This window comes from Zingiber officinale, chromosome 8A (assembly GCF_018446385.1).
Source record: "Zingiber officinale cultivar Zhangliang chromosome 8A, Zo_v1.1, whole genome shotgun sequence".
In the NCBI taxonomy this organism is placed as follows: domain Eukaryota; kingdom Viridiplantae; phylum Streptophyta; class Magnoliopsida; order Zingiberales; family Zingiberaceae; genus Zingiber; species Zingiber officinale.
In genome coordinates this window covers 121924766-121942336 of record NC_056000.1, presented here as the reverse complement: position 1 = coordinate 121942336, position 17571 = coordinate 121924766, and the positions used below count along the sequence as shown (strand labels likewise).

At 37.0% G+C, this 17571-nt stretch overlaps 2 protein-coding genes across 3 annotated transcripts; one reads left to right on the top strand and one right to left on the bottom strand.

Moving 5' to 3' along the window:
• Positions 1-435: 435 nt before the first annotated feature.
• Positions 436-3499, bottom strand: LOC122010070 (ras-related protein RIC1-like). Its single transcript, XM_042566445.1, has 8 exons — positions 3359-3499; positions 2590-2662; positions 1995-2042; positions 1875-1922; positions 1501-1572; positions 1216-1371; positions 824-927; positions 436-736 (listed from the first exon to the last, which is right to left on the bottom strand). The coding sequence occupies exons 1-8, from the start codon at positions 3370-3372 to the stop codon at positions 640-642; spliced, it is 612 nt and encodes a 203-aa protein (XP_042422379.1). The 5' UTR covers positions 3373-3499; the 3' UTR covers positions 436-639.
• A 5183-nt stretch (positions 3500-8682) lies between these two features.
• On the top strand, positions 8683-16253 carry LOC122010068. 2 transcript variants are annotated; one of them, XM_042566443.1, is made up of 2 exons: positions 8683-9214; positions 12272-12502. In XM_042566443.1, exons 1-2 carry the CDS (start codon positions 9023-9025, stop codon positions 12482-12484), a joined length of 405 nt encoding a protein of 134 aa, XP_042422377.1. In that variant the 5' UTR covers positions 8683-9022; the 3' UTR covers positions 12485-12502. The 2 variants fall into 2 exon arrangements, with proteins under 2 accessions (XP_042422377.1, XP_042422378.1); XM_042566444.1 differs by lacking the exon at positions 12272-12502 and adding an exon at positions 15787-16253 and having other exon boundaries at positions 8684-9290.
• Positions 16254-17571: the final 1318 nt, after the last annotated feature.

Below are 17571 nucleotides of genomic sequence, written 5' to 3'. Positions count from 1 at the left end.
ACACTTGAAGTTTATACCACGACAGTGGAAATATCGGCATATCAACCCCTGGGGCAATGGTGTAATGACATGATGTCCTTTATTTTTTAAAGACATTTAGAGTTTCCATTTTGATAAATTAATGAATGATTTTTTTTTTTTGAATGGTTAACTTAAAATTGTTGGACTGGTGGATTATCTTATACAAGCACTTCTCGATTTATCTTGATGATTGATAAAAAATTTCTGTGAGATAAAATCGATCATCTCTGAGATTAGTTGGCGTAAATTGGATATATGATGCCAACATTAAAAAAAATAAAATATTTAAAATGATAGCACAAAGATAATTTAGAAAATCTAAGTAATATTACACCAGAATCAACTGCTTAAGAAATATGAACTAATTTTGTATTGTTTAACACCAGTTGATATTGACACAAGATCAACACACCATAACATGAATTGTTCTATACCAGAGAATTAGATGAACAGCAAAAAGCTGATGAGATCCACACTGATTATACAATCAGATAATCCACTTGTACACAATTAATAACAAGAAAAGAATGGAGCAATTTACGATTCTATGGAGATCATAGCATAAGTATCAATTTGAATAGGAAGTAGTTTTCACACAGGATTGTCATTGACAACGCTTCAAGAGGAGCAGCAGCTGCTCTTCTGATTAACAGGTTGTCCACGAATTTGAACTGTAGGCGGCTTGCCGTTGTTCATGGCTGGTTGGCTCGCCATCCTGAAACAGGCGATGTGCCATTTTGCATTCATTCTCAAGGATGTGGTGGGTCAAACTGTTGATTCAGTGTAGAGAAGTTAAATATACCTGTTCCTGATGGCACCAGTCATGGCCATGAATGCCTGTTCCACGTTAGTAGCATTTTTTGCACTAGTTTCCAAGAAAGGGATACCAATCTCATCGGCAAAAGCCTGTAACATCAAAGAGTGAAATGAGCCAACACTAACTCAAATTAAAGTTGACATGGTGACTATTTATCATGAAGCTAAGCCTAGTATGTTCTCACGCACACATACTGTTATAGAGACAAATAAATCATTATCGGCATGCTTATAGTCACTGTATGCCTTCTTATTCATGATCTTGGTATTGCAACCATAAGGTGACAGTTCAAATCACCTTTTGATGGTTCTGGAAACGAATTTATGAGATATTTCATTCATGCAAAAAATTAACATGATAGCACCCATTCAAATCACCTTGGCAGTTTCATATGACACAACTTTGTTTTCGGCTAGATCACACTTGTTCCCAACCAGAAGTTTATTCACATTGTCACTCGCATATCGATCAATCTCGTTCAACCACTGCTTTACATTATTGAAGCTCTCCTGGTCTGTCACATCATAGACCACCTACAAGTCCAGGGGTAGAGAACAAGCATGCATTAGAAAAAACGTTTCACTTGCAAGAACCACACAATTTAATAACTTGAGAACTAGAACGACAATCACTGTACTTTAATTGTAAAGAATCACACTCACAATGATACCATGGGCACCCCGGTAGTAGCTGCTTGTAATAGTTCTGAAACGCTCTTGCCCAGCAGTATCCCACTGGAAGCACAAGCAAATAACTTGTAAATTAACAAACATAACAATGTTATTTCAGCACAGAAATTCAATATCGAATAAGAAGTTTAAGGAGAGAGAACCACCTTGATGGTAACAAACACAAGAGTATCAATGAAAATGAAATCACTAACTACAAAGGGAATTAGTATTATGAAGCTCTACAAGCATTCATACTAAGACAAGCATCTCCACAGAACTAACAGGTTACTTAGTGAATATAGGAGATCAAAGATCTAGCACATTTCAACTCCGCACAAGAATCATGATCTAAATTAAATACTCACAATTTGAAGTTTAACAGTCTTCCCGTCCTGCTCAACAGTGCGAATTTTCTAGAACACAAAAATTATTATTCATCATATGCTCTACTCAAAGCATCACATCAATAAGTAAAGTTGACTTACAAAATCAACTCCAATAGTGCTAATGTAGCTTTCCAAGTAAGAATCATCCTACAAAGGGAAAAAAGAGATCAAGGCACAATACAACAAGAACTAAATCTTTGCAATCAGGATCAGCTTCGCATAACTACACCTTAGCATAGATACAAATTCTTCTTCCACATGGCAAAATAATATCAACTATTGGGTGAGAAACCAAACCATAGATGCTATTGACCATTTACATAACAAGAGACGTAGCAAGTTGGTAACCAATTGTCACTAGATAAACAGTGAGTTATGCTAACAGAGATTGGCGTGCTATAAAGAGAAAATATTTTGGAATACTAGTTGCACTATGCTTCCAACTAGAATTCAAGCAATGTTTTGGTACACAATTAAAGATTTTATTGCTCAATTCACATATATGGAAGAAGGAAACCCGTTCTATGATTATGTAGCTGAAATTCTGAAAAAAAGGCAGTAGGTGGCTCCCCTAACATCTACAAAGGAAACATATGTCTTTCAAAAGCATGCAATTGAAGTACAAAATATAGATACATTATTCTTCCTGAAAAAAAAACGACAATTTCATAAAACACATATGCTTGCTACTCACTGCGAATCTTAGCAGTAGGCATGATTTTCCGACACCTGAATCTCCAATGAGCAAGAGTTTGAACAAGTAGTCACTACAAAGAAACATGCAGAATTTAGATTTATACCAACATAGATTTTTCAATAATCCATCAGAAATTTCACTTATGCAGATATTCAGGTCCTAGCTTATCTTACAGAATTCAATTCAAACATAATGGAAAAATGCTTTTACGTTCAGTTAGACAAGACACATAATCTTCCAACAGAACAGATGGTGCTCCCACAAGAAGAAAACTTCAAGTCAATGAAGATAACAAGATCAATGGCACCAAATTTCAACAAATTTGACTAGGTCTTACATAAGAAGGCAACAAGCATCTTGATTCTCCCTAAATAGGGAAATGCACAAATCAATAACAAAGTTTTCTTTCTAGCACAGGAACAGAAATATAATCATCACATGGATGAGTCGGATCCATTTTACAGCCCTGATTGTAATTAACCCATCAGAACACCACTAGAGCAGTAACAGAACCACAACCGTGCTAGATCCGCCAAATTCGGTTGGAAAACATCGCCGATCTAAAGCAGAAACTCATCATCAAGCGAACTAACGTAATTCCACACGCGAACGGAAGTTCCGATCGATGAGAAATCCCGCCGTGCGATCAGATCAAATCCCCTAAGATCAGAATCCACGACCGAATATAAATCGAGATTATGATGCCCTACAAGGGGATTCAGCTATCATCGACAGGTCAACATTAGGGGAAGAGCAAGGGACTTACTACTCGGGATTCATCGCGGAGGAAGGAGGAGGCGGCGGTGGCGTCGCCGGAGAAATGACGAGGGCGGGGGAATCTGCGATCGAGGGAGATCAGATCCCTGCTCCTCTGCGGTTCGAAGATCCCAAGAACAAAGAAAGCAACGGAATCAAGGGGCAACCCGTAGGTGAAATATATTAAATAGGGAGGGTCGAGTGATCGAGCGCGAGATGCGCACAAAATGTTCTATCGACGGATCCCATGGCTTCAATGCCATCAAGATTCGTGCTTGCGTTCCGTTATATGTGTTGGTCGTGTCGCGACCGGCACGGTCCGGTTGGATGGCTTCCGGCTTGAATTTCCTCGGTTACTTCAAGATTAATTAGCTGATTTATTACTCAATTAATTATGGTAATTGTAACAGCAAAGCTAGTTAATTGCTTGCAACTTAAGCACTAATGTTACAGTCAGGTTGACACAATTAGTATTTATACGGGATGTTTAATCTAATAAATTTTAAAATTAATTTTTAATAAATATAAAATGTCTTATCGAATACTTAATCTCTCTTGTATAAAGGGCGGAAGATGGATGTGATAGGATAAAATATCCCGGTAATTTATCGGCTAATATTTTATCATATTGCCAATTATTAAAAAAAATAAAATAATATTAAAATAATATTATAACATAATTTTATTTTAAAATTAATTTTATTTGGCTCCAAACTGCTACAAACAATAGAAGAGCTATGGTATAAATTATATAAATTAATATAATATTTTAAAAGTAATTTTGATTAAGTGAAAATGATTTTATTAAATTTAAATAATTTTAACTAAATTAATATAAAATATTTTAATATAATAATATAAAATTAAATTAATATTGTGGTAAAAGACGAATACGTTCGTCTCAGCGCCTCCGCCAATCCGTCCCAGGACCAACACGGAGGAGGATAAATCATGGATGACTACTAACCTTTGGAATAGTGGCTAGATCAAAATTTAATTAATATGATCTATGCCCTAATTGCCCTTAATAAGATCTTAAAAAAAGTTACCATGTAATAATATAAACATGTAACTAGATCAAAATTTTAATTAATACATTTTATTTTTTTTATATTTATTTACATTTATATTTTTTATTTTTATTATTTTTTAAAATAGTCCAGCTGTTCAATATATTAAAGAAAGTCAAATTTCTTTATTAGATAATTTAGATTATAATTTATAATTTGACCTCTAAAATATTCATGCTCCACACACATATAAAATACCGGTTAATATCTGAGATATATTTTTTTTATAAAAAATTAGTTATATTTCTAAAATATTTTTTTCTTAATATTTTTTTTTTTTTTTTTGCAACTTTTACTACTTTTGTTAACACTACAAGAAAAGAAAAAAGGTTATTCTACTATTGAATATTTGATCGTTGATCCCGTCCGGAAGCTAAGTCGAATGGAGACAGACAGCGCTATCCTCGAGGTTGATGGAAGGTCGTTATGAAGCCTGGTCGACCTGACACCCGCCAGAAGGACTTACACGAGCAGATGACGGGGGGTGATGACGGAGATGATGAAGTAAGAACCCTGCGCACACTCAGACAAGCTGCCTCTGCGTTAGAGACCAAGAACCAAGGAAAAAGTCTCCGGGTCAGGCCCTCCGATGCTCAAGTGAGGTACTTTTTCCCGAAAAGAACAGTGAAAGGACGAAAAGTAAAAGACGAGTGCGGAAAGACGAGTGAGCCTACCTGCGTAAGGACGAAGCTTCCCTTTTTATACTGTTGTGGGCATTTCTAGCGGTGATTGACACGGGGCATCCTCTTATCGGTCGAAGGAGGAATCGGAGGGCAACGAGCCTTAGACCGTTAGCATATTCCCTGACACGCTATGATTATTCTCTAACGAGTGGTTATGATTCCTTTGTTTGATTGTCGCGTAGTGCGCGGCCTCCTAAGTCCATTATTCCTAGGCTGGGTCTTTGTACTTGCCAACCCCGACTTGTGGGTACCAACCTGTAGCTAACTTGTACTTGTCGTTTCGTAAATCCAGATCTGTACATCCAGTCCTGTCCTGTGTGTCTTGTCTTGTGAGCTACTAACTTGCCCTATCATGAATCCCGACCTGTACGCCTCAGTCTCATTCCACTTGTCTCGACCTGTCTGCCTTAATCCAATTCCGTCTGTCCCGACCTGTATGCCTTGTACGTCTTAGTCTGATTCCGCCTATCCCGACCTGTACGCCTTGGTCTGTATTTCCTGACCTGTACGTCTCTAATTCGTATATCCTTCATTTGTACGTTCCGATTCGTATATCCCGACCTGTGATTCCTGACCTATAATTCTTGGTTTGCATATCCCGACTTGTACGCTTTGATCCTGTATCTTGTATCGTAAGGCTATAAGTCCTGGCCTGTGATCCTGGCCTGTAATCTTTGGTTTGCATATTTCGACCTGTACGCTTTGATCCCTGTATCCTGTACCACAAGGCTATAAATCCTGGCCTGTGATCCTTGCTTCCAAGTTCCTACTCGCCATGTAGGCCTAACCCCGGAACGACACTTGTGCCCGACTCAGACCATCTTGTGACCCGATCCTTTGAACTCCACGTAGACCGAACTTTTGACCTCCATGTAAGCCAGACTTTTGACCACCACGTAGGCCTGATTTCTGATCGTCACATGAGCTTGACTTCTGACCGCCGCGTGAGCTCAACTTTTCACCATCTCACGGGCTTGACTTCCGACCACATCATCTCCTTGACCCTACGATCATGCACCGTATCAATCGCTAATATACATTAGCAATATAAATCATTGGTCGTTAAATTAGCGATTGAGTACAATGTATCGATCACTAATTTAGTGAACGAATTAAAATTAACCGTTAATTTTAGCATCTCGTTATTTTTAGCGATTGAATATTAATTAGGTCACTAAAATTATTAACCGAATATAAATTTAGTCACTAAATTAACGATCAAATTTAAATTTAATCACTAAATTAACAATTGAATTTAAATTCGATCACTAAATTAATGAACGAATCTATATTCTAGCTAAATTTGTCACTCTTTTAACATAATTGTAGTCTAATATAACATAATATATATAAAAATATCACTAATAATATCCAAATGTACTCAATTATAAAATAATATCAATCAAAATAATATTACTAAGATATCCAACTGTACACAATTAGAATATCAATACTGATATCGAAATCATCAATTTCAAAATACAATATTTACTAAAAATATTTATGACATTAATTCCAAATATGAAAAATAATTCAACAACATAATATAAAGAACAGTTAAAATACTCAAATATGAGTTCTAAACTTAGAGTAAGCATATATAATAGGGATGAGAACCGAATGTCTGCTCTATAACGTGATGACGGTCGCGACACCATGGATGGTGATCGTAGCCTAATGTAGCAGACATGTAAATAAGCGAAAACCATTGTAAAAAAAGTATTGCTGTTACATTTTAATTAGTCTCTCTATTTTATTTTATTTAAAATTTTCTCTATTTTTTCTCCCTAAAATAAGGAAATAAATTTTGCAATTTTCACAAAACAAAAACAATCTTCATTAAATATTTCTGATTTGACTCGAGCATATCTCCAGCACTTAATCGTGTTTAAATAATTATTCCTAAGTTTAGTTATACAAATAATTGGGCAAAAGTTAATGATGAAATATAAAACACGCTAATTGCTAAAATTAGCGACCAAATATAATTTATCAATATAATTTATCGGTTGCTAATTTTAGAGTTTACTGAATTTATATTTGGTTGCTAAAATAGCATACTAATGTTTAATATTTAGCAATCGAATATAAATTCAATCATTAAATGAATAATTAAATTTAAGATTGAATTTTTATTCTTAAATTAGCAGTACTGCTATTAATATTTAACGATGCAATATAAATTCGTTAGCTAAATTAGTAATAAATTTTTTAAATCCGAGCTATTTTAATATAATTTTTGTCTAATAATCTTAATATATATGCAAATTTATACATAATTATCATATCCACATCAACCAAAATAATATTTATTAAAACATACAAATATATATAATTATAATACCAATACCTATCAAAATAATATTAATAACACATCCAAATATACACAATTACAACATCAACACTAATCAATTTAATATTTAATAAAGACATCCAAACCATCAATTTTAAAATATAAATATTTAAATTCAACAACATAATTTGAAAAACAGTTAGAATACTCAAATAGTAAGATATAATTCAATGATTAAGAACTCACTATTAGGGTCTTGAGTTTTTTGGAAATCAAATCATTGATGAACGAGAAGTTTTGACTAGAAAATCTATTTAGATTGTATCTTTTATATTCTTAAATAAATCTTTGACAAGTCTTTATCATTTCTCTGGTATAAATATTCCCTCGGAACGGTCTAATAGTTAACTCATGAGGTACTGTCATTATGAGATTTGGAGTTTAAATTTCGACATAGTCAAGGTAAATATCTTCCTCATATGTCAATCACTATTCCAAATATTAGTAGTCATTCAAAATTTGCCTTCTTTGTATTAGTCCTATAATAAATTGATAAGATGCTGAGGACGAACGTACTCACTTTTTATCACATTTTCTCTACTCACTTTTTATCATCATTGTAGTATATAGCCCGCATTGATTCCTAAAGCAAAAAGTTTGAATATGAGTTCTAAACTTAGAGGCAGCATAACGAGGCACACGCTTAATACTATGACAATAGATCTTTTTGCCCCTATCGTTTTAGATAGATAATTTCCAAATAATATGGTTTCATGTATTTGCAGGAAGTCTAATTTTTTTTTATTGAATTGGCATCCTCTAATGCCTTTATTATACCAAGAGATCTACCATAATAAAACAAAACAAGAAATTATAAACCAATACAAATCAAACCTAAGACTATGGGCCAAAATTAAGTATAATGATTATAGAGAGTCTATTGTTTTAAGACTCTGAGAGACTAAGACAATCCTTCTTAGAGTGAAAATTTAACCTGAATAATTGTATCCTCCAGCTATACTTAAAATTGGTATGTTCATCTTTGTTCTGCTTTATGCATCCTCACTAGACAATATAAGTAGGTGTTGTCAGCACACATGATGTAGCCATGAGGTAACGTACACTGCTGTTCTATAAAAAGAAGGAAAACAATCTCTTGCGATCCAATTTATTCCAATGATAAGCTAAACGTACATGCCTTCAAGGAACAATAACTTGTATTACTTCTGTAGTTAGTGCATGAAATATTATCATTATGATGTCTGATGTTCAAATTTTGATAAAGTCGAGACAAATGTCTCTTTGTATATTTTTATGTGTTAGTCAGACAAATTGACGGAATGTTGTATCCGTCTTTTGCCGAACAGAGGATGTTCCTCAAGCCCATTTATTGAGAGTGCTGGCCCAATCCCATTGGTCGCTCCGCCCGATCGCCGGTCATCGCCGCACCGATCCCAACGGCCGGTGCGCTGTTTTCCCATTGCCTCCTTGTTCCGCGAAGACCCGTCTGGAGACACTGCATCTGGCGTCGTCGCGAGAGGGCGTCGTCTTTGCGAACTGGAGAGGGCCTCTTCAGATCTGATGCTACATTCTTCTCCGGTGAAGTCACCTTCTGAGATCCAGCGCCGATGCCAGAGCCATATCGGTTCTTCCCTGGCAGCAAATTCCATATGCAGCCGGTGCCAGAGCCAGATCGGTTTCCCCCTCTTTCTATCCCAAGATCTGATACACAGGAGACGTCGTCCCTGTTAACTAAGGCTTCATATGCAGAAGCTCTGAAGGCGATGTCGCCGAGGGCGGCGAAGAAAAGTTTAGATCAGGTGGGGGAGGAATTCAAACGAGCCACAACCTACAATAACAAACCTGCATTATTCTATATGGAAGAAGAGGTTCCTAGTATGTCTAATGCCTTTCATTTTGCTCTTATTGGAAAATTTTTGGGTTTGAGACCAAATCAAGTGTTGATTATTCAAATCCTTCATGAATCTGGGGTTGCCCAGTTTTTACAATATTAGGTTCCTGAGGTTTGGGCATGTGTTCATCCACCTATCATCAATTGAGGATTTGGATAAGATTTAGACTAGGGGGATTTGGTATATAGGGGGCGTTCCTATGAGGATCTTTAAGTGGTCACTGAAGTTCTCCTATGAGGCTGAATCCTCTGTGGTTCCGGTCTGGATCCAGTTCCCTGATCTTCCCATATATATGTTCTGTAAAAAAGGGTTATTTGCTGCTGCGAATATTGTTGGAAGGCCTATGAAAGTTGATGAAGCTACAACGGATGGCTCTAGGCTGATAATGGCAAGAGTTTGTGTAGAGATCGATCTATTGAAACAAAGATTGAAGATTTCTAGATTGGTATTGGAGAGGACAGGAGATTACAAAAGGTGATCTATGAACGACAACCTAAATACTATCTACACTGCCAGCATTTAGGACATTCAGCTGAGGAATGTTATGGCAAGGGTTATCATCCAAACCCACATTGGGGTGTAGGGAAATAGAATTCTGCTACTATGGGGGAAGATCCTAGGGATTTGAAGGAGAATAAGCATCTGGTAGGTATACCTAAAAGAGGAGAAGAAGCTCATCGAGGGGAATCTGAGGTAGTGTCTGTGAAAACTAGAGTAGGGAAGAAAGCATAGATTCCAAAGGAAAAATCTGTTTTAGTGCCAGAGGTTGGGCTTGGGGGTGGTCTTGCTATTGAAAACTCTTTCTAGATTCTGGAAAATGTGGAGGAGAATGTGCCGGATCTGCATAATCTTGATATCATAGATAGAGGAGAGGATTTAATTGTGAATCAGAAGTTGGTACATGAGGAGGTTGGGGGTCATTTTTCTTATGGAACAAAGGCATCTAGGGGAAAGGATGTAGCTGGGGATGAAATCTCTAAACAGTCAAGGTGTATGCCACAAAGAAAGGGTAAAGATCGGGGGAAAAATTGTTACAGGAACATAGCTTTTTGCCTACTAATGATTCTGTTCTGGGGGAGAATTCAGCTTCTTCGGAAGAGGAGGAGAATGTAGGGGGTTTAGATATTTCTAAATCTTTTGTTGAAATGGAGGATTTGGATTTGGATTTGGATAATCTTGTGATCAAGAAAGGCAGCTCCTCACTAAAGGATGAGTCCGGTGGTGGTGCTGATAGACAGGGCCAGCTTGGGATCTAGGAATACATATGATGATGACTAGACTTAAAACTCAAATGGTACGGGCTTCCACCTCTGTTGATTTTTAATGGCTGGTTTAATCCGGAATATTTGTGGAATAGGTAATGATGCATCTATGAGAAGAGTGTTAGGATCAGTGCGGCCGGCAAGAGAGGTTAATTGCCTGCACAATAAAAAAAAATCTTTCTCAATCTTTCGAAATAATAAGATAGTTGTATAAAAAGAATTGATAAATTAAAAAGAAAGAGGCTATAGATTTTTCACTTGGTTACAATCAGGAAAGTTGTTAATCCAAGACTTTGAAGCACTACTCAAATTCTCCTTTTGTCGTAGACAAAGAAGCCTCTTACAAGCGTTGGAAGCACACACAGTCGTAGAATACTTAAAGAAACTCGTATACAAATTGTTCTAGACTACTGAGATTAGGGATATATTTATAACCTTGTTCGAGGCGTCTGAAGGGTTCCAGGCGCCTGGAGGGGACAAAATTTTATCCCCATCGTGACGGCTCGAGCCATGTTGAGTTTGGTTAAAAGTCCTAGTTCAGGCGGGACCAAGAAAGTCAACACTCTGATGATTTTCGGTCCTGGTCTTCCGTTTCGGTTTCGCTCGCCTTGGTCCAGGTCTTTCGCTCCGATTGCGCTCGCTTAGGTGATATCGGCTATCTGGAATAGGGCTCACATGAAGCCAACTTCCGGCCTTCGAGCAATCTTTCGTTCAGACTTCTCGTCCCTCGGAAACATCGCGCACCTCCTTCTCATCCGTCTATGTACTCTTCCGTAGCATCTCGTCCCTCAGACGCACCGAGCCCGTCAGCTCTCTTCCGTGCCGTCCTTCTCGCTAACTGCGTCTTTCGCTCTACTTCTTGTGCTCCTAAGTTCCTGCACACTTAGACAAGGGGTTAAATGCTAACAGGATCTAACCTGACTTGGTTGATCACATCAAAATTACCTTGGGGTACTAACAAAGATTTCATTTCTTAAAAGTAATTTATCATTTAAATTTCATAGGCATTCTGAAACCATTTATTGAGTTGGATGAGGCTTTAATCACCAGAAGATTAGGATTTGAATCAGCTATCTCTAATTGCTCTAGTAAAATTTGGTTTCTTCATGATGCTAATATTGCTTGTGTTATTTTAGTTGATCATGAACATGTTTTGCATCTTAAAATAAGATCTCAATTGCTTCTTTGTAGTATTTTTATTTCGGTGGTGTATGCCAAGTGTAACAGTGGTGAAAGAAGAATTTTGTGGGAAAGGTTGATGGATGTTAAATCTATTGATGATGTTTTCTGGTTGGTGGGAGGAGATTTCAATGTGATCTCCAGTATTGATGAACAATCTAATGATGTTCTGTCAAGATCGGGAGCTATTAAAGAATTCAATGATGTCTTGATGCTATCAGGTTTGTTGGATCTTGGTTTTGTGGGGGATAGATTGACTTGGACTAATAAGAGAATATGGAAGAGGTTAGATAGGAATTTAATTTTTCCTTCATGGAATGTTAAAGATTTGGTGGTGCGTGTGGAGCATTTGAGCAGAGCAACTTCTGATTATTGCCCTTTATTGATTAATATTTTGGTTTCTTCTCCTCCTAGACCCTCCTTTAGGTTTCAGAAGATGTGGATCAAACATCAGAATTTTCCCCTTACTGTTAAACTGAATTGGATGCTGCCCTGTTATAACTATGGTCTTTAAAAATTGCAGATCAAATTAAGAAGACTTAAGGAGTATATGAAATGGTGGAATAAAGATGCATTTGGTAATATTCATGACAAAGTGAAGCTGGAGGAGGAGAGGTATGCTGAGGCCGAGAGAAAATTTGATGTTGATCCTTCTGTGGAGAACACAGTTCAGATGGCGGAATCACAAGCTTCTTTGTTGAAAACTCTACACATGGAGGAACTATTTTGGAAATAAAAAGCAGCTACCAAATGGGTGGGAGAAGGGGATAGAAGCACAAGGCTATTCCACAATTTGATTCAAAAAAGGAGGTTAGCAGGGAGAATTTTTAGAATTTGGGAGGGAGGCTCATGTTTGGAAAAAGCTGAGCTTATACAAGCTTCTGGGGTTTCTTTCTTTGAGAACTTGTTAGCTAATGGGGTAGAGGTTCTACATAATGATGGTATGGAACATATTCCAGCATTAATTGACACTGATGAGAATATTGCTTTGTCAAATAATCCAACTATAAAGGAGGTGAAGCAAGTGGTTTGGGAAATGCATGAGGATGGGGTAGCTGGGCTGGATGGGTTCTCTGTTGCCTTTTATAAGGAGTGTTGGGAAACTATCAAGGAAGATGTGCTTGAGGCAGTTTTGGACTTTTTCAATGGTGGGACATTCCCAAGGGGTATGGCTGCTACAACTCTTGTTTTAATTCCAAAGTGTAATAATGCACAACAATGGAAAGATTTTAGACCTATTAGCTCATGTAATGTATCTAACAAAATTGTTTCAAAGTTGGTCGCTAATAGGCTAAACTCGGTGATTCATAAGCTGATTTCTCCATCCCAGAGTGGTTTTGTCAAAGGAAGGTTAATTTCTGACAATATTCATCTTGCGCAAGAGCTTAATCATAAGCTAAATTATAGGGTTCGTGGTGGGAATCTGATATTGAAGCTGGATATGGCTAAAGCTTATGATAGGGTGCAGTGGGTTTTTCTACTTAATGTGATGAAGGCTTTTGGGTTTTCTGATCGTTTCATGGATATAATCAAAAGATGCATAGCTAATTGCTGATTTTCTGTAAAGATTAATGGGACATTATCAGGTTTCTTTCATTCAAAAAGAGGTCTAAGACAAGGGGATCCTATTTCTCCTTTGCTATTCATTATCTCGGCAGAATTCTGATCAAGAGGGTTGGATCATCTCTTTAATAGTTCACCTCAGCTATATTTTGCCACCGGATGTGAGTATAGGATTTCTCATTTAGCCTATGTGATATCATGATCCTAATGAATGGTTCCCTTAATCATGTCAAATGTGTCAAGAAGTTATTGGATTTCTATATGACTTGTTCTGGGCAATAAGTGAATACTTCTAAGAGTCATTTCTTTCCTTCTAAAAATATTTCAGTGGATAGGAGACACAAAATAGCTATGGTAACTGGATTTTCAGAAGGTGTTGCTCCTATTGGGTGTTCCAATAGTGGCGGGTAAGAGGAAATCAGTATACTATCAGCCATTGTCAGAGAAAGTTAGGAAAAAACTCCTTGGCTAGAATATTGCTAGACTTTCTTTTGGTGGAAGGCTTGTCTTAATACAAAGCGTTTTGTCATCTATTCCTATGTATCTGCTTCAGGTTTTACTCCCTCTATTGTGTGTCCTTCATCAACTAGACCAACTATTTTTGGGGATCTACAGAATTGAAAAAAAGTATACACTGGATAGTATGGAAAGATGTTTGCAATCCAAAGTTGGAAGGGGGCCTTGGTGTGAGGAAACACTTGGATGTTGCCTCTGCTGTAGCTTTAAGGCTTTGGTTTAGATTTAGAGAAAATAATACACCTTGGGCATGGTATCTAACTAAGCAATATTGTGGTAAGGAGTCTCCAATTGTTGTTTCGATCAAAAGTAATGCTTCTCCTTGGTGGAAAAGATTGATTAAAAGCAGAGCTATAGCAGAAACTCTCATTGAATGGAGATTGGGTAAGGGGCAAGTGGATTTCTGGTATGACACATGGCTTGATAGGGGGCCTCTTTTTCTAGGAAAGAATAATGTAGATTGCAGAATGCTAACAGTTTCTAAGTTCTTGGATGCTAGTGGATGGGTTCGATGTGAGCTGAAAGCTGTGTTAGAAACCTGCTGGTGATGGTAAATTCTCATTAAAATCTGCCTAGAATCAAGTAAAGCAGAAGTATCATGCTGGTGGAATCTGGGTGACAGTCTAGAGTAGGATGTTATCTCCAACCATAGCAGTTTTTGTCTGGAGGTTCTTAAAGAAACGATTATCTGTGGACGAGCTGCTGCAAAGAAGAGGCATGAATCTGGTATCAAAGTGTCAATGTTGTGCTGAAGTTGAATCATGGGAGCACTTTTTTTTTTATGGTCCAGTAGCTAAAGAAGTTTGGGTTTTCTTTGCTAAGATGTTTTGTGTCAGTAAATGGAGGCATTTTGAAAATTGGAAGAATGGCAGGGACTGGTCTTCGGGGCAAGTAAGGGAGATTATTCCTTTTTTAATCATTTGGTTTTTATGGAAAGCTAGAAATGATGCTAAGCATAGAGATATTAAACCTGAGGCTCGATTAATTTGTAGGAATGTTATTAGATACCTTGGGGATGGAATGACAGCATGTACCATACAAAACAAGAACTAGAAAGGCTCTAGGTTGGTCGCTAGTTTGTTGGGGATTAATGTGAATTATGTAAATATCAATGTTATTGATGTTGTATATTAGAGAAAACCAAAATATGGATTTAAATTGAATACAAATGGAAGTACCAAAAGAAATCCGGGTTCATCATCTTACGGGGCTATTGTTAGAGATCATGAAGGTAAGGTGATTTTTGCTTTGCACGGATTGATAGGGATGGGATCCGATCTTCGAGCCGAGTTGTTTGGGATTTTAAAGGGTTTGGAATTTTGTATTGATAAGCATATGTTCCCATTATGGTTGGAATCTGATTCATTGGTGGCCCTGAAAATTTTACAGTCTTCGTGATTCTGCTGAGAAATTAGAAATATAGTAATTAGAATTCAAAAAATCATTAGGGATTATTGTATTAGGTTCTCTCATGTTTATAGAGAGGCCAATGCAGCGGCAGATGATTTGGCCAACCAAGCCTTTAGGGATCCTATGGAGAGAATCCTGGGGGTCATGAGATTAACAGGAATCTGTTTGGGATCTGTAGAGTGGATAGGATTGGACTACTTTATTTGAGAACTTGAAGTAAATATGGTTTGCTTTTTGGATCAAACGAAGTGATGCCCCCCCAGGTCTGGTGGGCCTCTAATGTCAGCTGTGTTCAGTACTCGCTTTGATGTTTGAAGGTGAGAAGCCGTTTGTTGTTTTTCTAGGAAAGAAATAGAGGATGTGGCCTCTGTGGGTGTTGCTATGAGTGGGAGAGGGCTGCTATTACTCTTGTCGATTTGGCAGATTTGCTGGTAATTTCTGTCTACTGCTATGTTTGGGTATGATCTTGTTTTTTCAGTTCTTCTTGGTGCTATTGATATTCCTTTGGCTATGGGGGCTAGCTTTTATATTACGGTTGGATGGTTGCAGATTCCTCTAGTCGTTGGGGTGCCTCTATTTTGATGCTTGGATTTTTCTTATTGGGCTGAGTTAATATCCATTGATCAAAAGTTCCAGATTCTTCGTTTGGTTTTTAATTGTGATTGTATATGTGCTGATTCTTGGACAATAATGGTAGTGGGTTTTCATATTCAATCTGATGTGGTTCGCCTATGACTCTCAAATTGGTGTCTGGGGCTCGGGGTTTTCTTTCTTTCGAAGAATGAGGATGATGTTGTGGATATGGTGGCTACTGGTATTTGGTGTTTTGGCTGCTGTTATGGGTTTCTCTTAATGGTTGTAGTGATATATATGTTGAATATCTGCGGTTGTGTTTTTTGTGGAGCTCCCTCATATTATTGCTCCTTTTCATATATGAATTTTTCTTTCGTTGTCAAAAAAAAAAAAAAAAACCTTGTGTAGTACTGAACAAATTATTTGAGTAAATCTTCAATCCTAAACTTGACATAGCACAAGAAATATCAGACAGTTTAGTTCTTTTTCTACATTATATAATAAGAGAGAACAATGTGAAGAACTATCATGTTCTCTTCAACTGGGCAACAACCAATGGGTTCATACGCATGGATTAGTAAGAAATGGTCTCGATATTTCTTATTTCTACACTCTGAATCCAAATCTAAAATTCAGAATGACAATTCTCAGGAATCCTTTTCTAGTCAGAGAAGGAACTAAAACATTGTACTTATTGTAAGACCCGTGGCATCCAAGAGGAAGCCCAAGCAATTCCAAAATGGCAAGGCACTTTGGCGTGGGTGGGACAATTGAGAGGAAATCATCTCTTAGTCTCTCTTACCCTTTGTCTCAACATCGCAAAAGATGGACTAGCTTTAGAACCATGCCAAAGCTCAATCACCTAAAATACAAGGCATATGAATTCAAGGTTTATGCTAATGGTAACTCACGTTAGGATCTATGGGTAAGGGTGAATAGCTCTGATTGCTTCGTCTTGTTCTTGTGCTCGTCATTTGAATGCGCAATGAAAAACTTGAATCAAATTCAACGTCACATGCACAACACACAAAAGATGGACTAGCTTTAGAACCATGCCAAAGCTCAATCACCTAAAATACAAGGCATATGAATTCAAGGTTTATGCTAATGGTAACTCACGTTAGGATCCATGGGTAAGGGTGAATAGCTCTAATTGCTTTGTCTCGTTCTTGTGCTCGTCATTTGAATGTGCAATGAAAAACTTGAATCAAACTCAACGTCACATGCACATCACCAAGAATTTACTTGGTTCGCCGGCCTTCCAAGGCAACTACTCCAAGACCTAAATGTTTTCAGTTTTTTACCGAACTACATAGATAAAGTATCAAAATTATCAAATTGTGTAGGGTAGTTTCAAAATGACCAAATCATATATCCACTTGTCATTTTACCAATAATTAGTCGGCTGATAAAAAAATCAATCGAATCAATTTTCTATTTGAAAATCATGTTTCTTACCCGTCGAATCAATTTCTCTCTGTGCCGAAATTTTAAAATTTTAAGCAAATTAGTCAACTGATTTTAAAAATCAATCGACTGATTTATTTTTTTTTTCAAAATTGATTTTGGACAAAATTAGTTAATGGACTAAACGACCTCGGATTGAAATGAAACGAGTTCATACGTGTCCGATGAGTTCTTCTGATTATGTCAATGCTCTCAAATATTAATTTAACCCAATATATTGAGAGCAGTGATTTTTTGAGTATGAATTAAATTTTTAAAATATTCATATTTATAAAATTATTGCTCTTAATATAT

Excerpts from the sequence above, each read along its gene's own strand:
- LOC122010070 (XM_042566445.1), bottom strand. Across the intron at positions 1,923-1,994 it reads GCACTATTGGAGTTGATTTT|AAAATTCGCACTGTTGAGCA; the intron begins GTAAGTCAACTT and ends TTTGTGTTCTAG. Across the intron at positions 737-823 it reads ACTGGTGCCATCAGGAACAG|GATGGCGAGCCAACCAGCCA; the intron begins GTATATTTAACT and ends CGCCTGTTTCAG.
- LOC122010068 (XM_042566443.1), top strand. The coding sequence starts at position 9,023 with ATGCCAGAGCCATATCGGTTCTTCCCTGGCAGCAAATTCCATATGCAG. Across the intron at positions 9,215-12,271 it reads CGAAGAAAAGTTTAGATCAG|ATCAAATTAAGAAGACTTAA; the intron begins GTGGGGGAGGAA and ends TAAAAATTGCAG.